Here is a 21252-nt window from a genome sequence, read left to right as displayed (position 1 = left end):
TGCTTAAATTTAAGACAATCCACAAAGCCAAACTAATATACCTAATTATATATTACAGTATTATCTGCTATATCTCATACAAATACAACACATTTTTTTAAAAAAATAAGCAAATAAATAAAGAGAAATGAGAATGAGAGCTCAAGAGAACAAACTTTCCCAAACAGAGGAAACTGTTATTGAGGGTAAATTAAATTTAGTATAATATATATATATATATATATATATATATATATATATATATATATATATATATATATATATATATATAAAATATATATTTTTTTTTTTTTTTTTTTTTTTTTAATTTAACAGAATTACTCTTTGATTACGATTATTGTGTATAAGGAATAAAAGCAAAAACACAGATGGTAGTGAAATCCGGAAACCAACATTTATTTTAATCCTTTTATATACAAAATATTTTTTTGCGATTATATTATAGAGTAAACCATTTCACAGCCTTTCATGCTTTATTTTCATGTAGCTTTAACATTAACCAGAATATTATTTCACACACTACGTTTCATTCGTCTTTGCCCCCTCTGACAAAAACACATCAAAAAGCTTCTGCACCCACAGCAGTGCGATCCGGCCTCCTTCTCTGGGGATGCGTCCGTTTTCTTTATTTTTCCTGGAGAAAAAAAAAAAGAAAAAAAGCCAAACCACCTGGCCAAATAGAAAAGAAAACAACAGTGCCTTTAAAAGAGTGAGAGCTGATGTGTGTGTGAATTCAGGTGGAACACTGTGCGGTTTTCTGCAGCGCAACCTTACGCCTGCTCAGTCATCGGTTGGGCTCAGAAAATAGGGCTGTCGTCACTTTTTTTCATCTGAAGTGACTTACAGTACACGGATTGCCGGGACAGTTCCTTAGAGCACTCTGGGACACGCTCAAGGGCCATCTCAGCAGCTTTTTCCGCCTTTAACGTCAAAATTTCGGCTAGATATATTTACAAAGCAAACGCCAGATCTATACATTAAAAAGCAGACAATTCCGAACTAAAAAACTTGATGCAAGTTATGACAAGCTAAATCATGAAAATCTAGGGCCTTGCCAAAAACAAACAAACGAACGAACGAAAAAGGCTCGCCCCGTATATACAGACACAAACACGCGTTCGCGCACATCCATTCTGAACGCACGCACATATTCATGCACGCCTGCATAAACCGCACGCGCTCGAGCCGTATTCGACGACAGCACCACCGTCGACTGTGTGTTTAGTGAAGCCCTGATTTCACCACACCCGACAGCTCGTAATACTTCGTAACATGCAGTAACGTGACTTAAAAAACGGTTATATGTGAGAATGTGTATATTTCTGCCCACTGGTATCGCGTACCACTGCAAATACCACAGTTTGATCGTTCGCATTGCCGTTGTGAGCGGTGTCGAATCAGACCGATCAACAGCAGTTCGCTCTTTACAGAGAAGTGGCAGTATTTTTAGCTGTTGATAAGGGGAATGAGATGCCCCTCACCCCAATTTGAGGTGACTTCTGTGGCGGCTGTGTAGGTGACATCATTTCCTTGAGTCTTGCGGTCTTCGCTCAGCCCAGGACTTCGTTACCGCTTGCAGTACTGATATAAAAGAGGGCTGCGCTCAAAGCGATGAAAGGGAATCTTTCTTTTTGAGTACAGAGTAATGTTTTCTACCAAGGCACTAAGGAACCGTGCTGAGGGGCCTTCGATGCATCCCGTACTGTACAACCAAGAGCAGAGTGAATTCTGGCGCCCAAAGTGGGCTCACGAGTGGCTACATGGCTGACTGGGGGGGGGTTTCCTTCACAATAACAGTCCTGGATGAAGTGAGCCTTAACTAGTCTATCGATGACTTTTCTTCAGGGAAAAACATTGAAAAATGCAGTCGTCAAATAAATAGGAGAAACACAGGGCGCAAAATGAACAACAAGAGAAGGATAAAAGCTGTGTAGAGTGCTTGTGTGTGTGAAAAACATGCTACCTCACATCCCTGATAACCAGTTTTTAAAATTCTGTGGATTTTTTTTTATCTGTATATTCAAAACCTCTGACGCCTAAGAACAGCTTTTACACGTATCACGTACTCCACGACAATGCCCACGAAGAACATTGGTGCCTGAAATGTGCATTATACCGATTTGAACACTGACGACGGAACGCAACGGGCGTTAGCTGTGAAGCAAAAGTGAGTATCATAAAGTCAGACGAGTTTCACGGTCTCCACGACGCTGGCTAAAGGTGCGGTCACATCGGCGCGTCAGCGAAAACAACAAAAAAAAAAAGGTAATGGTAGCGATGAATGAGGCACTGTTCACACAGAAGTCACTTTGAATCCGTGAACACTTGGACCTGTTTACTTATGCAAAATCGCACCGATTCCTACCATAACGTGAAAGCGAGAGTTTGCCGAATGTGACCGCACCTTAATGCTGATTTGCTGAGGATGTGACGTCAATTACTGATTCCATGCGAGTCCAAGGGACGAGATGGTGCGATACAGTGCCATCTGCCGCAAACCGGGCCATGTTAATAAAATATATGTCAATTTATATACTCCTATACACATATATCAATATATATGTACGCTTGCTGTGAGATAATATACTTAATGTCATGTGACTTTCATTCCGGCCAATGGCGGTGAAGCTTGGACTGGCCCTCTTCTCGCGGTCTTTCGTTAGGGGGGCGTTTGTTTTATTTAGTTTGCTGTGATGTTAGGGGGTCACAGTGCAATAGAGACTGTTCTCCATACGATGGTGTGACGAGGAGGTGGGGTGCTGGATGGGTCAAAGGTCACGAGGCGCTTCCGGGGCAGTTACACAAAGGAGTTCATGGCGTTGACCGGAGAGGGAGCCTCCGAACTCTCGTTGCCCTCCGCCGTGTCTTTTTCCTTCTTCCCGCTGTACTGGCCGATGAACGAGCCGTCCTCGTTGAACTGGCCGTCTCCTCCCTCGCCGTAATCCACCAGACTGTCGTCACTGTCGTCCTTCTTGACCGTCCCATTGGACGGGGTCCGGCTGCCTTTCAAGGGCTTGTGATCCTCCGTGTCACTGATGTAAAGAGACAAGGGGGAGGGGAGGATATTACAATACGACAGTTTAAACCATCTAAACTAGATAGCGAAGATCGTCCATTTCCAACATGCTGTTTAGCGCCAGTATTTTTCTGTACAACAGTCCTTATATGCGTCTCTTATGTCCGGAAGGCATGTTCATACGTGCATTCGGAAAAGTAAGTTTGGCCACATTCATCATAATGCATAAACCAATTCTCTGGAAAAAAATAAAAATAAAATTATAATAAAACAACCATTTAGGATTCCTAAATAAATGCACTAAATAAAATAAAACGACACTATATAAATAAAACGGAATATGCAATACAAATAACTATGTATAATTTAAAAGTTTGGTTAAGCTTGGGTTCGGCTTGATCGTAAAAATGTACAGCCATCTGTTTGATTTCGATTTCCGAATAATGGGGGATTTTATGCATGCAGGACTTGCAAAGCCCCTCTTACCTTTCTGAAGATCTGAACTCCCCCCAAAATTCAAACACACAGGAGGAACAAATGAGACAAGACTGACATGGTTGACAATGAGGTTATAACTTTACAATAAAGAAAAATGTATGCAGTGACATCATACACAACAACGATGGACATGTGAAATACAAGACAACAAAACAAACATGACTGATGGCTGCTGTTAAATGCCATTCCCATTTGGCACCTTACGAGTAAATAAATGATGTGTAATTTAATTCATATTTAATATAGAATATTTCTATATTAAATGGATGCTATAAGCTATGAGACCATCTAGTTTCAATAATATTACTCCAATGCTTCAGTAATAATAATGACAGTATGACCAAACATATTACAAAAAAATACACACAAATGTAAAACATAAATTGAAAAATAATGATAATAAATATTACAATAAATATTAAGGATGACAAAACAAAATAACAAAATCACAGCACTAAATCCATCATCAACGTGAATGAAGAAGGCAACAGACTGGACACTCAAAATGGGGTGAATGAATAAAAAAATGTTTAAAAAATAAATAAAAATTACAGTCACATAATACACAGGTTTGCTCCTGCTTTCTTTAAGCTGTTTTGTGGTGAGGCCAAAGATGTTTACATTCATCTCAGAGGAATGAAAAAATTACGGTCTGAATCCCTGAGCAAGAGGAGAAGTAAGTTTGCCTTTAATCAGACAACATCATCACAATTTGAACTTTTATTTTTCACGATTTCTTATCAAAGTGATAAGAAATAAATAGGTGTAGATTAACTCCTACATATAGCTTTCCTCACCTGTACTCCCCGAATGTCCCATCATCTTCTTTCATGGGCTGGATTTCAGGGTCTTGATGGGCATCTTCTTTTTCTTTTACTATGAGATTGGAAAATCAACATGTTTTATGGTATTGAGCTTCGCAGGGTTTTACGCGTTCGTGCAGAATCTTAAACATCTCATATTTTATGTTACAGATATTTTATCTGTGGCCTGTTTGAGATTGAGATTCGGCATTAGCACCACACAGATGTACTTAACATCTAACAGTGATTTTGTACATTGACTTGCCTGGATATTTGCCTCCTTTGTTCCTCTTTATAAAGCAAACGATGAGGAGCACCAGGATCAGCAAAGCAATGGCACACATCAGCCCGATAAACCAGCCCTGCGTGGCTATGTCAACCTGCTTGCTGGTCATGGCTGCAGACAAAATCAACCAGTCCTCACTCATTTGAAACGTTACGGTCAATGTATCATGCAGATGTCACCAAAAACAACAGCACAAAACACCGGCATGTACAGTAAAGTAGAAATGAACATGAGCTCAACAACGACGTAACAAAAAACTCAAATCTTTCTTTTTATGACAGTATCGAGATACATGGATGCGAGGAAGTGTATATAAAGTTCTCTGACGATATGACAACCGCTGTAGGATGGCAAAGAAAAAAGGGAAGGAAAAAGATGGAAAAACGTAATTCTGGCATGCATCTAGATCTCCATAAACCCGTCCGGACTCATGCGTAATACACCAAATCAAACTACGGGTGATGTCTGGAACTGAGGCTGGGCGGGGCTTCACGGGTGAGTGACAGGTGAGGTTGATGCTGGCGGTCTACAGACATGCTCTCCTCACCTGGAACTGTAATCAACATCTCCTCTGTACTGTGGACCGTAGTGTCCGAGTGGTCTTTGGCTACCACCCGAACCCTATAGGACACCCCCGGCTTTAGTCCTTTAATCTGATATGTCCGAGTGCCATTTACAAACTCTGTTTTCCAGGGTTCTTTACCTGAAGAAAAGGGCCGACAAATTCTATAATATTAAATCGCTTGGTCTGTGGGCCTAAATAAACGCATGGTAGTAGTGAAATGTACAATCTTACTGTTATCAACAACATATTCCACATAAACATTCCTATCCGGCCCAAAGTATTCCCAGCTTATCACAGCCCGGTCCTCCTCCACAGAGGAGTTCACGCTCCCAAACATCCGACCAGCAGGAGGCGCTGATCAAACAAGGAAAAATACAAGTGACATAAGAATTTAGAGATTATGAAAATCCTGTATGTTTGAATGCCTAGTGACCCCAAAAGGTATCACCTTTATGTGTCAAGTTGCACTTTGTGTATAATGCACTATAAAGGGTTATTAAAAGGAATAATGCATTAGAATTATTTGAGATGTCCGTTGTAATACATTACATGTTGTTGTAAATAATTCTAAATTATAACTATGACAAGGGTTATAATGTAAAAACTTTATAATACATAAAGGCTTTAAGTAAAGTATAGCCAAAGTTGCTTGCAATAAAAGCTCCAGCATATTTTTTTTTGCAAATGCAACTTGATTCAATATTTTATATCTAATCTAATAAAATTCACAGATTATTAGTGTCTTTTTAGGGTCACTAGATATATTTATTACTATTATTATTATTATTATTATTATTATTATTATTATTAATAGTAGATTACCATTGATAATTTTGGGGTCAGTTTTTTACTTTTTTTTTTCAAAGCTGCATTTGTTTTTCTGGATTCTTTGATGAGGTTCAAAAGAACAGCATTTTTAAAAATATAAACATTTTGTAACATTATAAACGTCTTTACTGTCATTATTGATCAATGTAGTATTTTGTCTTAAAAAAATTGCTGACCCCAAACTTTTAAAAGGTACTGAATATGCAACTGTCATCGCTCCCTTTTTATTATACTGTAAATCATGTAAAGCATAATCTTGTGAGATCCTAAAAGGTATAACATCTACAGTTTCCTGTTCAATACAGTATCACACAAGTGTAACAATGAAGGAAAGAGAGAAAAGGTGCCGGGACAGGAGTGTTTGTACCCTTGTGAAACGGGGGCTGCAAAGATTGAGTGACAGGGGGGGTTGGTGGTGGTGAAGGGGGGGCTGAGCCTGGAAGAATACAGAGAATAGTGAAACACGCAACACAAACACAAAAACATTAGACAGAGAGAAATCAAGGCAGTGAAAGAGAGAAATGCAGATCTGAGTTAACAGCATGCAGTAACATGCAGGTCTTCGGTGCAATGAGAGCTAGTTTCTGAGAGGACACTGGGATCAAGGCAGAGTCTGTCTTATCGTACGTTTGAACATCACTCTACACTCAAAAACATCCTTGTCTACACTAGTTAAAAGGATAGTTCACCCCAAAATGAACCTTCTGGGTTTTACTCACGAAACCCGTTTGACTTGGATTTGAAAATAATTTCATATTATGTACATTTTCACAAAACAGGCAGTTGTTAACTTCAAAAAAAAACAGTTAAAAAGGGCAATAAAGAGAAGCAATAAGACTCATGTGCAACAGTTCAAGTCTCCTGAATTGATATGATACCATTACAGTGATAAACAGACCAAAATTGAAGTAACTGTTGAAGTAAATCAATTAGTCCAGTTTGGGAAGTTAAACAGCATTTAAAATAACGGTCTCTGAAAATGATTCATTCATTGATTCGGTTGTCAAATTTAACTCAATGACTCGAAATAGTAGCAGTTCTTGAATTCACTAAAGTTCACTGAGTGGAAAGATTATGAGTGAATAATTCAACAAGTTGCATGGCAATAAATTTCAGTTTTGTATGGAAAAGTTCAAAAAGAGTTTTCTGAAATCATACAACACTGTTACTGTGACCAAAAGAATCATAGTATGCCGTTTTTTAACGCTGATACTGAGTCAAAGTCAATGAGTTAATAACAACTTTAAATTAATTCTGATCTTACATATGGCTTCGAAAGACTTGAAATTATAGTTATGTTTTGTTATTTTTGTGGCCAACTTGTGGACTGCATCTGGAACTGCATTATATATATTCTTTTGTGTTTGTCAGCAAAAAAATACAGCATACAGCCATTCAGACATTATTTTGGGGTGAACTATTCCTTTAAACAGCAGATGTTCTAGCTAAGCCCTACTGAAAGCAGTGGGATGGAATTTGCATTTGTTGGTAACATGATTCTCCATGACATATGGAGCAGGCCGAGTCAGGTGTAAAGCTTTTTGGCCTGAGGAGGTTCATGCATATGTATCTATCTCTTTTCAGTGCTATAATGCCTTTCTAGTCTCATAGCTGATGCTCATCCAGCATGCATTCTCATCAGCCTGATACTGGTGTTACCTTTACCCGCCTCTACTGCGGGATGCCGAATTAATGCTTCATAGAAAAGAGAGAGAGAGACAAAAGAAGACACAGGTAGAGGGGATATACTGTAAGTAGCAGCCTCCTGACAACCAAAATAGGTTGTTTCCAAATATATACAGTAAGTCACCAAATATGATGCTGTTGGAAGGTACAGACAAAAAAATCTTTAAAGAAAACTTAATCTTGAAAATTGAAAGTCTAGAACATTCTTTATACTTTAACAAACAGAATGAAAAAGGCTCTATGTATAAATCTAATACATTTTTTTAAGCATGGTCTTGTTTTCCAACAGAATTGTAATATATCTATAAACAGAATATGTTTAATTGAGAAGCAAAATTGCAGAAAATATTAGAATTAGAATTACACAGATTTTTCTAAGTATACTGTTTTCAAAAAATGTGTGAAGTATGCTTTAAATGAGATCAAAATACTGATTGAGAGTATAACATGGTGAATAGCACTACAAATATAAATAATATAAATATTAAATATTCAAAGTATTCAAAAAAAATAAGTCAAATAAACTAGCAAACAAATGTCATGTTACTGTACGTGTGTGTCTTAAATGTTTTCATACAGTATGCAACCCTTAATGAATCAAAAGCATTATATAGTAGATGTACAACATGGACTACGAACAAGAACACTGCAATTCAGGAAATTGAGGACTGAAACAAAAAAGTTTAATCCTGCTTGTAATTTATGTGAAGCCACCGCTGAGGATAAAATACTGCACCAGGATCGTGAAATGTTCCATTGTAAAATCATTCACAAAGCCAGTGCTCACCTTCGTCCACCATTGTGAAGCCCTCTTTTGTGACAGTGGGGCCAGAGCCCTTGATGGTCATGGCGTTCAAATAGAACTTGTAGTGAGTGCTGTGCTTGAGGTTTTCCAGAGTGACGCTGGTCTCGTTGGCTGGTAGAAGCAGCTCTTTGAGCGGCCCGAGTTCATCAGTTGTATTGACTACAAGGAGAGAAAGGAGATAGAGGAGTAAGCGATTTGCATCTTTTTATAAATCAACAAAAAAATCCCATTAATGCCCCAATTCAGACTTACTAGGCTGGTATTTGAGCAAGTATCCTGTCAAGTGACCGTTATATTCTACAGGCGGCACCCAGTTCACAACCAATGAGTCCAGGTTCAGATTTTGGATTTTTATATCTGCAGGAGGCCCAGGAACTAAAACACAATGTATATAGATTATTTTCCTTTAAATAACTCCATATACTTTGACAAGTGTGTACATATAATAATCACACACTCTACCTCCCTCTGGTGTTTCAAATATGTGATTGGAGCTGGCGGGTCCGTCTCCTTTGCCGTTGAAGGTTCTGATGTTGAGGGTGTACTGGCTGTAGGGATGAAGGTCGATGAGAAGACCCTCCGGCTCACTCCCGTGAAAGATGAGCTCCTGTGGTTTCACGGGATCAAGGTCTTCCTTGTGCAGGCTTCTCATCTTCCAATAACTCACCTGCAAAATGGCAACATCTTAGACTGTTTGCAGCTGAAATGTCAACACATTTCGGTAGGTCTTCCTAACAGGTGAACAATATTATAGATGTGAATGTATTTTCTGTGTTAAGTTAGTACCTTATATCCATTCAGTCTCCCTCGAACTGTTGAAAGAGGAACAGCGTCCCAGAGCACTTCAGCCATTGTCCCATTCTGAGCCGAAACTCTTACGTTCTCTGGGGCCACAGTTGGTACTAAGATTACATACAAAACAATTATTACAATTTGCAATGGAAATATATTTCTATGAATCTGTCCACCATCTTATTAGTGCAATAATTTGACTGCACTAATAAATTTATCTGAGTGTTTAAGCTTACTTACAGTCTTCTCCTGAGTAGCCCAGCACCACTTCTGGTCTGGGACCAGAGCCGTAGTCATTGACCGCCTGCACGGTGACTTCATAGGGTGCAAAAGTGGGCGTCCCTGGCACCACATATTGCGAGACATTGGCCAGCGTGAGTGAGGTCCATTGCTGATCCAGATCTTTGTGTCTCCAGCTCACCTTGTACTGTAGGCCTGGACCGTTCGACTCCAGCCCACTAAGCTCCTGATCACCAGACATTGAAAGCAAACCACGTAAGGACCCTTTATTTTTTGGATTGTACCGAATAAAATCAAGTCATAAAGATTTTTACCCTCCAAGTTATTGTCATACTGTCAGGTGACGTTCCTATGACTTCTACGTTTGCTGGATTCATGTCAGGCCCTGTGAGAATCACAATCAGACTTCAATTCATAAAAATACAAGGACGTATAAAGATTCTTAAAGGAGCGTAACACTTTTTTTGAAAATAGACCCATTTTCCAACTCCCCTAGAGTTAAACGGTTGAGTTTTTTAATCCATTCAGCCAATCTCCAGGTCTGGTGGTAGCACCTTTAGCTGTAGCTTAGCATAGACCATTGAATATGATTAGACCTTTGAGCATTTTATTTACTTGCTAGGGTAACTCACGTGCAGGGTTGGTTCTGTACTGTCTGGATGAAGCGCTGGGTTTACTCAGACCCACTTCATTGAGAGCCAAGACCCTGAAGGAGTAATACACATACGGGGAAAGCTCCAGGTGTGCTGTGGTGCTGGTTCCTGAAACCTCAGTCATATTGACCCATACTCCAGGCTCGTGGAGCGAGTCTTCATATTGGATCAGGAACACTGAGGTAACCAAATGAATCAGAAAAGCAGACCTAAATGTTTCTGTTGTCCTATTATGTGGATCACCATTTCTACCACAAGGTAACAAACAAAGAACTCACACTGAATAGGACTATTGTTTTCATCACCAGGGGTCCATGTAAGCCGAACACTGCGCTCTCTTTGGTCTGTCAGCTCCAGGTCTGTGGGAGGGTCTGGTTGCTCTGGAAAACCAGATATTATGAGACACAAAACTCCATGCGGCTCAATTACACCAGACATTAGAAACATGCAACACGAGCCAAAACAAAAAAACAAAAAAAACTTATATACCACCAACTTAAAGTCACAGACTGAAATGTGACATTCTGTTAAAGGCACAATTTTAAAGTATCAGATTTTATTTATTTTGCTTCATGGAGAATTTGTGGAAAATGCATATGAATTTGTATGATTTTTAGAAATAAATAAGCATGGAGGTGAAGGAGGTGAGCTGCCTCAAAACCAAAATTGCCTTTAACAGTTTATGTATCAATGGGAAACATCCACAAAGCACATTTATAAGCAAGCACATATTAGTATGGTGACAAGGGATAAAAAAAAGCAAAAATACAAATGCATCAAATGGTTTTGGAACCTGTTTGGGAACTGAAAGAAGTTCATTTTACCCATTATTATAGGTGGTGTTGGTGTGGCCTCTGACAAGGAAAGCAGGTTTGAGGAAGTCAAAAGTTAATTATACAAAAAGTATAAATTCACCTGTACAACAGCACCCGTGTAAAAATCCAGGAAGCCATATTATATAATGTACGGTTTCTGATAAAATGACTGCCTGAAGCAGGTGAGAGTGTATAAACTGTACCGACTACTGTGAGCATGGCGCTGGCTGAATCTTGGTCAAGGGTGGTGTTTCTGATGCAGGTGTAGTTGCCCTCGTCGTCCTCTCTCACATCATGTATAGTCAGACTATCAGAGCCCACCTCAAATCTACACACAAACACACACACACACCTGCTAGTCAAAACAAGTAGCTACAGCTAACTGAGACACTATCATGTTTTACACATTGTTACTTTTTTCAAACATACAAAATTACAATTTAGATCAAAAATGAATTTTTATCTTATTTTTGAGTTTTCATTTTTTTTATTTGTATACTGAATATAGTCTAAAGTTCAAGAGTATATATATATATATATATATATATATATATATATATATATACACACATCAAAGCTTCATTTATCTAAATGTAAAAAAATCCCAGGAATCTTTGATAAATAAAAAGGAAGATCTTTTATTTAAAATATAAATGTTTTATTTATTACAAAATAAAAATCTTTCACTTTTGATAAATTTAATGATTCCTTGCTAAATAAAAGTATTACAAAAGTATTTTCTTTTTTTTTTTTTCTTACTGACCCCAAACACTTACAGTAGTGTATTTCTTTTTAAATAAGAAAAAGGCTATACAAAATACCCAGCAATGGTACCCATCATATGCTGATTATTTTATTTTACTCTATTTTATTTTTCATTTCATTCTGAAATGAAACATTAAACAATCTGCCTCGCTTGTATCATGCGCATTATCTCAGCTGCTATAAGCCCTGCTTCAAGATGGTGGTTATATTTGAAAAAAAAATAGCTGATCATACCGTGTGTCGTCGGGAAGCTCCATATTGTCTTTGAGCCATATCATGGAGGGAAAGAGAGATTCGTCATGTTTGACCTTACACTCAAACACAGCCATGCTGTTTCTCTGAACTACTTTATACTCGGGCTGTCTGATGATCCGTGTAGCCTCTGCGGAAAGAAAACAAATAAATCCTGCTAGTTTCCCCCATATTGTCCATCATACTACTACTACTACTAATATTCATTCACTTAACGTACTACAAACACACAGATTTAACCTATGAAGTTTTCACTTACCTTTCACTTCCAGGTAGACATGATTTTCTTTGTTTCCAAGACTGTTCGAGGCAATGCAGGTGTATTTGCCGCTGTTCAGTGGCCGAGCCACGTTGATCTCTAAAGTATTGTTTTTATGAATGATAAACGAGTCGCTGTCCACTATGCTCTGATTGACTTTAAACCTGCAGATAACGGAAGCATAATCAACAAGCAACATAAACTCACAGTATGCATTTAGAAAAGAATGCAACAAATTAAAAAATAAAATAATATCTCACCATGTGATTTTTGGAAGTGGTGAACCAAACGAAGCGCAGTCTAACAGAGCCCTGCTGTTAGTGACTACTGAGTACACGTGATTTGGAGGAGTCAGCACCCTTGGAGGCTCCGCTGAAATATACCATAATATATACAATTTACCAATAGAATAGAATAGAATAGAATAGAATAGAATAGAAATGCATATACAATAACATACCCAAAACACTGACAAAGGCATTGGCCAGCAGGTAACCGTACTCATTGGAGGCATTGCATTGATAAACAGAGCTTGAGCCCGTCTGAACATCACTGAGGATGATATTGCCATTTTCAACTTTCCGGCTGGGGTCCTTATGTGAGTCTATCAAGAAATCACATCGTAATTATACTTAATTAAACCATCTTTGTGAAAAAGCAATTTGTTGTGCTACAAGCTACTGATAGAACTTAGCAAACAACATTATTTTAATCAGAATATATCATTTATAATTTAATCGGAGCAGTGTTGCACGGGCACAAAGCAGAAAAAATACAACAAAAAATGTGGAAAATAAACAAACAACACTTAGCAACATTTAACCAAATATTTTTGTGTAAAAACAAAAACACAATTAATTTTATAGAATTTATAGTAACACTTTACAGTAAGATTTATTAGTTAACATTAGTTAACAACTTTAGCTAACATGAACTAAGAATGAACAATATTCCTACAGCATTTATTAACATTAGTTAAAGTTAATTATAGCATTTGCTGTTTTATGTTTGGTAACGCCAGTGAATGCACTGTGAACTAATATAAACTAACAATGAACGACTGTATTTTTATTAACTAACGTTAACATGTGATGATTAAATACTGTAATAAATGTATTCTTCATTGTTTGTTCAATGTTAACAAATGACACCTTAAGTGTTCCCAAATTTATTTACTGGTACTATCAAACAAACTGATTATCAAATGAGAACTTCCTATATATCAGTATAAAATATTGAAAATAGCAGCTAGATACTGGAAAAGCTACACTGTTTTGAAAAAAGCTCACAGAAAGTGGTTATAGATAAAAGTGAATGGGCTTTACACACTTTCAATGGGAATTCCGTTGACAGACCATGTGACCGTGGGTTTAGGGTTGCCTTCTGCCCGGCAGGTGAGCATTCCTGATTCTTTTGGGGCCAGGATGAGGTTCTGAGGGGCACTGATCCAAAAGGGAGCCGCTGTGGAGATAAAAGGAACGTTTAAAATCAAACGGAGAAAATTTGAATCTAAAATTTGAATTTAGAATGCTCCCTATGCAACACATTAGAATGATTTCATCATATTTTATTTTAAGATGTCAGGCAAACCAGGGAGTATTTGCTGAGTAACAGGAAACACAAAGGTTCTTTCAGATCAGCTCAAGTCCATGGACGGTTCAGGATGGCATCCCGGGGGCAGTAAATTATGTGACTAAACAAGATTTTTGAGATGTGACAGATGAAAAGACGTCCTGTGACAGACCTCTGACCACCACAGTGATGATGTGTTGGTTGCTCCCCAGGCGATTCTTGGCTAAACAGAGGTAATCTCCCCCATCCGCTTCTGTCACCTCCGTTATCTTCAGAGTTTTCTGGAAACTGTGAAATGAAAAACGGCTGCTTGGCAGGTCCCCGTTCACCTTGCTCCAGGAGATATCTGGCGTCGGACTGAAAAAAAACAATAAAAGCGAGCACTTTTGAACCGTTTATGCAAATCTGTTGATGCAATCTGATTCCAATCACAAGAAGAAACGGACATGCTTACAAAAAACCCTTAAACAGCACAGTAAGATTCACATTAGCCATTCTTCGACCCAAGAGAGAGCCGTTTTTCCACTTCCTCCTACTTACAGGCCATCAGCGATACATTCCAGCTGCAGAGTGTCTCCTTTGAGGACCATGGTGGTGCTGTGAGTTCCTGGTGGGTTCATGAAAGTGGGCGCTCTCTCCCCAGATGGACTATCTAGAGCATAGATAGGCCTCAATCAGACACAATTTTATAACCAGTCATCTATTGCCCAGAACTTATGAGAGGGGAAAAAGATGCTTTTTGGTGCCCGAAACCACACTAGAACAAGGTATATAAAACTGGAGGTGTGCATATTGCTCGTCAAATGTGACAGTATAAATGGAAAATGTTCGAAAATGTATTTATTTTCAAAGTTATAGAGAAGTCAAAAAATTGCCCTTGTGTCTTTTATCAAGTGAACCTCATTTTGAATGACAATAACGTTATCCTTCCATTGCTTCTTTTGGATGCCATTTAAAAGAGAATGGAAGGATCCAAATGAAAAATATAATAGAAATGAATAATGTTTTAGTGAGGTATTTTATAGTACCCCGTACAGTGTTGCATACAGAATGTAATATGCAACACTAATACATGTATTTAGTTTAAAACAGGAAAAGGAGAAAGTTTAGTGACCAGTAGAAGATGATAGACATTGCCGAAATGTTAATTAGACAATTAAAATAAAGAAAAAGGACTGATTACCATTCATATACAGTAATATATAATAATGGAAATGTTGCCATACACAATGCCAATGATAATAACTCCTGTAGTGCTGGCTTCAGTCCTTTTGTTAAATCTGACTAAATCAGTTTTTATTAAAAATACGCAATTAAATGGATATTAATACCAAGTGCAGTAAGCGTGAGACCTTCATAAAGATGAAGTAGTTTGAGGTCAGGGTTGGGATTCTAGAGAAGTGGGTTAAATTTGTGGTTATAGGTGATATATTAGGTAATGAGCTATTCCTGGTTAGGCAGAAACACAAGTGATGGGAGGAATGAAAGCTGGGTTCACTTGGAGAAGTTCTGCTAGCACTCACCACCCCAAAAATCTGAGCCATTCAAAAAAGCTGCCAACACAGTGTCATTCATAGCTTCAACTGGAATACAACAGAAAATAATGAGCATGCAATGCTTTGACATTTACGGGTCTGGACAGAGCAGGAAAAAACTGAAGAGGCATTTAAAAATAAAAGGGACAATTTGACGCTGTCACTTTAAAACTCACTAGGCTGTCAAAGTGTTAATTCAATACAATTATTTGTATAAATTACTGTACCAAATCAATGTATTCGTAACTTTTTTTTTTTGGAAAAAGAATACATTAATAAGAATACAAAAAAATATTTACACAGATGCTTGTTCGGAACATAAATTGGTGACTATTTGTAGCAGCAGACTAAAAACACTTACTGTCCAGCACGTTGACGGTGATGGGCTGTTTCTGTTGGATAGTCTGAGTGTGTGGGAAGCGGGCGTAGCAGATGTAGTCATTCCTGGTGTCTTCCATGAGCACATTGGAGAAATACAGGTCTCCGTTTAAAGCCTGGGATACACGACTATTTTGGGGAAGTCTCTGAAAATCTGAGACAAAACAGGGTTTTTTAGTTGATTTAGGCCTTTAATAGAGCAGATGGAAGCATATAAGTTCACTGTGAACACTCTTTGCCAATAAAGGAAGGACCATAAAATAACAATGAGCTAAACCTGCAAAACAGCAGGGATTTTACATACTTGGGTTGCCATGTAAAGCATATGAAAATATAATCAAATCAGACATTCAATGGGTTCTTACACTAGAATGTGCAAGACTGACATGTGTGGTGTGTTACGGTCACAAATCTACGTGGATATATGTGATCTTACTGTTATCCATCCAGAAGATGATTGGAGGAGGCAGGCCAGCTGGGGGTCTGCACTGCAGCACTAAAGACATTCCCCTCTGCACCGTGATTGGTTCAATTTTCTCCTTTGACCACAAGGGGGACCCTATGAATAGAATTGGACCCTCGGTTTAAAAAAAAAAAACAACTGACAGGAGGTGAATGCAAAAATATTAAAACATTCCTGTGGCAATTTGTTGTGATTAAATGTGTCTGTCTTACTTGACTGACGGATGACAATGTTATTGGTCATGGCAGAGCCGTGATCGTTGCGAGCGATGCACTGGTAAACTCCCTCGTACGCCTCTGCCTTCTCTCCACTGATGTCAATGACCAGAGTGCCGGAGTTGGGCTTCATGATAACTTTGGAATCCTTTTCCACATCGAAATGAGTTCCATTACGTGTCCACGAAAAGCTAGATAGAAAGGAAATATAAAATCAAGTATGGCAACATGCGTGCGCAGTAAAAATCGTTTTGGTTTTGTTTTTTTTCATTTCTAACAACATCCATCACTTTTCGATAAAGCTAATTCCTTAACTTTTTGAATGTCTACCCACCCTAGTAAGTCTCTCAGATCGTTTTAATGAGAAATGTGAAAGGAGATATTTGGCAGAATATTCAAGCTGCTCTTTTCCATACAAGAAGCTGTTGATTTACATTAAAAAAATGACAAAAAAAGCATCACCTAGTCACCTAAAGTCTTATGATAATGTTGTGTGAGAAACAGTCCAGAATTAATGCATAAACAAGTAAAATTAGTCTGTTCTTCACATAATGCTGTTGTATGATTTCAGAAGACTTGCATCATTGTGCACAAGCCACTTTGCTATAATTTTAGGATGCTTTTATGACCCAAAAATGTAAATTTGCTGAAATTTACTGACTCTCGGGGCATCCAAGATGTAAATGAGTCTCTAACTTCAGATTTGAAGGCATTTTGCATTATTCAAATCATTACACAAATTTTTACATTAAATCGTACAAAAAAAAACACAGTAATCCATAAGTAATTCACATGACTTCAGTTGTTGAATTAATGTCTTGTAAAGTGGCAAGTTGCATATTTGCAAGAAATAAATGCATTTTAATTTCAAACCTTTCCTACCGTCCAAAATATGCCCCCATAATGCATCCCCTGTTGTCCTCTCACATGAAAATCCACCAACATATTGTTTATAGCTGTTTTGGACTGTTTTCGCTTGTAAACGGTGCTTAATCTGTGCATATTTCTCTCCCGATTCAGCTGAAATTACTTTTTAATTTCAAGACATTTTTTGATGGACTCGAGTGATGTGGATTATTGTAATGCTTTTATCATCTGTTTGGCTTCTCAGTCTGACGGCACCCATTCACTGAAGAGGATGCATTGGTGAGCAAGTGATGTAACGTTAAACTACAAACCTGTTGCAATGAAGAAGCAAACTCATATACCTCATGGATAAACAGAGGGTGAGTAAATTTTCAGCAAATTTTCAGAAAGACTTTGGTAGGTGTTAAGCACCAAGCATCCGTCCACAGCAGCGGAATCTGCAGGTAACCATGGTGATTCAAAGTGACACCCACCTGGGATGAGGCTTTCCTTTCGCCTCACAGTGGATAATGATGTTCTCCCGAGGGTCGATGATGTAATCCTTAGGGGACTGATGAGTTATTGTGGGAGGCTGAGGCACTGAAGCACAGAAACCAGCGTGAAGACAAGCATCTTTATTTCCCCACACACACACACACACACACACACCTTGGCACAAACCAGCACAGATGCACCACCTTTGCAGAAACTGATTCTGCAAGAAAATATCTAAAAATATAAAAGTGCCTAGCTTTAGTTTATCCATGTAACCAAACCCAGAGAGACAAACAACCAAAGAGCATGCAGCATGCACACAAACTGTCATGGACGTTCTTGTTGGCATGACAGATCATAAGGCTTTTATAGTTGGGTGATTTAATGTTTAATAAAGGATAAAATATGCCAACAAGTCATAAACACTCCAAACAGAAGAAAGCAACAAAAAAAAAAAAAAATTAGTAGTCCTAGTTCACAACAAATTTCACAGCAAAAGTGCCCAGACTTACATCCCTCCAGAACTTTAGCTTTTTTGTCCAAATGAATCAGGAAATACATAAGCAGAGAGTAAAAGAGTTCAAATTAGTGTAAGAGAAAAAGAGAGAAGAGAAGATCAAACAAAATCACGTTCCCTCAGTGAAACTTCCGGAGGTGTGTTGGGCGTTCATTTCCCATCATGCAACTCTCATGCCATTTCATTCTCCTATAAGATGTAGATCTGATGATGCTGATTGTTTGTCAATGATACATTGGCTTTAGCACCCTGACAACGGTGCTTCATGCATTTGAAAAGGGCTCAGCTAAAAGCTAACTCTGCAGGACACTCCACGACCAAACTTGATGACCCCTGAAAAATTCGAAAATTCTGGACTGTACAATAAGTACATTTTTGTTTGGAGTCAAAAAGATTTTTTAATGTTTTGCAAGACATCATAACACCAGTCTTTAGTGTCACATGATCCTTCAGAAATCATTATATTATTATTTATTTGTGGAAAGAAATCATAATATTATATGGAATTTAAAAAAACTGCATTTATTTTAACAACAAATTTGTAATCTTTTGAACAATTATCATGCGTCATTGCGTCAAATAACAGTGTTTACTTCTTCAAAAAAGAAAAATCGTAATGACCCCAAATTTTTCTCTCATACAGTATGAAAGAGAGGGATGGAAATAGAAAGGTGTGACCAATGCTCTTTAAAAGTCTATGTATATTCTGCTTACACAGTAGTAATGCTGACTTAACACACTGTCAGTATGCAAATGTGAGACACTTCTCTAGAGAGCAGCAGCAGCTGAGAAAAGAGAAACGCACTGCAAGGACAGTGACACTCTGCTTTATATATTTTGGTACTTTTTCCACTGTGTTTGAATGAATCTGTTGTGAGAATCTTTAATTTCATTTCTGATCTTGTCCAAAAATCTTAGTAAATCCCAGACAGAATCACATGTGAATCACCTTCTCATTTTAAAACAGCTTAGGTGGAAAACTAGATTTTTTGTGCACTTCTGTCAAATTATATCTACATTAGTGGGATTTATTAGATTTCAGTGCATCACATCAGATTTCATTTTCTTTCACTGTGCAATACTCACGGTCTAGAGGCACTTCTAATGCTCTGGTCATGTGACCCAACAGCAGCAGCATGATCACAGCTCCTCCACAGAGCGTGCAACTCCTCTTCCTGTCCATGGCAGGGTGCGTTACATGAAAATCCTTCCCCTCCAGGTCAAAGCAACTGGGCCTTGTGATTCGCACTCAATGTGACCATTCAAACACACAGGGGCATCCACGATTAGCCAGCAAGACTGAAAGAGAAAACAAATAAAAAAAAACAATGACCTTTTATACTAGTAAGCACAAACAGATGGCAAGATGTTTATGAGAAAATCCGTGCTGGAGACGGAGAGTTCGCCTGGCCTCAGATCATCCTAACATACACAGAGACATGTGAGGGCGCTCAGCTGGAAGAGACGGGAACGCTGTGATGGCAGCACCCTCAGCACTGACATATGGATGTCAATACACATGGCTGAAGCACAAAATTACACAGCCTGCTGTCTGGTTCCTCAGAGGTGGGTTAAGAACCACAAAAAAAAAACACATGCCTTTCTTGCTCCAGAAAGCCTTTTGTTTTATTGTTCAGCTTTATGCATGCACAGAATGGAAATTAATGAAGCACATCTTTTCAGATGGGTTGAAACATTGTGTGGTGTAAAAAAAATGCAATGCTCTAAAATAAAATAAAATAAAATAAAATAAAATAAAAAATAAAATAAAATAAAATAAAATAAAATAAAATAAAATAAAATAAAATAAAATTTTAGGTGCTACTTTTGCATTACTTCTACTGATCGAAACTCCTTTTATAGGCTATAATGTGAAAGGTGTGTTGCCCAACCTTGCCATGTGTGTTCACACAGGAATGACCATCACTGCAGAACACATTGTTATTATGATGGATGAGTGTATGTATACCCAAGTAAAGTGTGAATATGAGAAGAATCAGGCTGTGTAAAGTTTTTTAGTGTGGAAGTAGGAATATAATGTGTCAGAGAAGTGAACTAGCATAGGTACAGAGAGTGCTATCTGAGTGATTCTGCTGTGTAGTAGGCTGTGTCAGGGAAATGGACTCTGCTTTGCATAATTCATGAGCTCAGAAACCTTGACGGGATAATACAGCTAAAGCGAAAGAAAGCATGAGATGGTAAAGCTAAAGATTTATCTCAAGGTGAAGGATTCAGACATTTAGGATAGAGACTGGTTCTTCTGGATATCACATGTAACAAGAGTATCGCTTATACCACGTTTCCTAGATACAGTTTAGGCAGCGATAACTCTACAGTAGAGGTCAGTTGCTTGGACATGGATTAAAAGCAGAAAACGGTTTCAAAAATTAAAGCTTACATTAGTCAAAAACAAAAACAAAACAAAAAGAAAACCCAAAGCAAGGCATATTTTAAAAAATAACACAAATAATTCACAAGTGTGGATAGAAAAGTACTAAAAATTAAATAACGACAGAAGGAAGTAAAGAAATAATACTAATTTAAAAAATAAAAATAAATAAAGCAAAGCAGAATAAAACAAAACAAAAAAGCTGAAACCAAAGCAACACAAAACTTAAAAACAATAAAAAAAAAACAATACAATTTCTAAAAAGTGTGGATAGAAAAGTAATAAAAATGAAACCAGTGTCCAATGACTACAGGTCAAAATAATGAAGAAGTGAGTAAAAAAATGTAAGGGCCTATTAACACATTTTCTGGCTAAAGAAAAGGCAAGACTCCCTCAGTACCCGAAGACAAGTAGATTTAGCACATTTCAGTATTTCAGACAATGTGCACAGCGTGTCTGATGGCTGCTATGGTGACAGTATGTGCTCAAGCGCCCTTTGGAAAAACCTGAACCGGTCAATTGCAGTATAGAGAGAGTGACAGTGACAGTGTCTTAAATGGAAACTGCCAATCACATTTT

General features: G+C 37.9%; 1 protein-coding gene across 14 annotated transcripts in view; it reads right to left on the bottom strand.

Moving 5' to 3' along the window:
* Positions 1-369: 369 nt before the first annotated feature.
* The window catches only part of nrcama (neuronal cell adhesion molecule a), a 47737-nt gene continuing 26854 nt past the window's right edge, over positions 370-21252 (bottom strand). For 2 of the 14 annotated variants that reach the window (XM_043236928.1, XM_043236929.1), the window contains exons 3-33: positions 19371-19583; positions 18280-18297; positions 17767-17872; positions 16424-16617; positions 16185-16307; positions 15732-15902; positions 15359-15418; positions 14376-14487; positions 14008-14192; positions 13593-13724; positions 12724-12867; positions 12524-12635; positions 12264-12427; positions 11987-12134; positions 11191-11315; positions 10997-11026; positions 10451-10552; positions 10152-10349; positions 9834-9904; positions 9520-9745; positions 9274-9389; positions 8950-9154; positions 8740-8862; positions 8470-8646; positions 7656-7691; positions 6364-6432; positions 5400-5522; positions 5151-5306; positions 4583-4714; positions 4312-4390; positions 370-3032 (exon numbers count right to left, since the gene is read on the bottom strand). In XM_043236928.1, the coding sequence (XP_043092863.1) occupies positions 2798-3032; positions 4312-4390; positions 4583-4714; positions 5151-5306; positions 5400-5522; positions 6364-6432; positions 7656-7691; positions 8470-8646; positions 8740-8862; positions 8950-9154; positions 9274-9389; positions 9520-9745; positions 9834-9904; positions 10152-10349; positions 10451-10552; positions 10997-11026; positions 11191-11315; positions 11987-12134; positions 12264-12427; positions 12524-12635; positions 12724-12867; positions 13593-13724; positions 14008-14192; positions 14376-14487; positions 15359-15418; positions 15732-15902; positions 16185-16307; positions 16424-16617; positions 17767-17872; positions 18280-18297; positions 19371-19467 (3969 nt within the window). In that variant the 5' untranslated portion in view covers positions 19468-19583 and the 3' untranslated portion in view covers positions 370-2797. The other 12 variants (XM_043236939.1, XM_043236931.1, XM_043236935.1 and 9 more) reach the window with 12 other exon arrangements.

This window comes from Puntigrus tetrazona, chromosome 4 (assembly GCF_018831695.1).
Source record: "Puntigrus tetrazona isolate hp1 chromosome 4, ASM1883169v1, whole genome shotgun sequence".
NCBI classification, from domain to species: Eukaryota; Metazoa; Chordata; class Actinopteri; order Cypriniformes; family Cyprinidae; genus Puntigrus; species Puntigrus tetrazona.
Note: the sequence above shows the minus strand (reverse complement) of the source record. Positions and strands in the feature narration are given on the sequence as shown.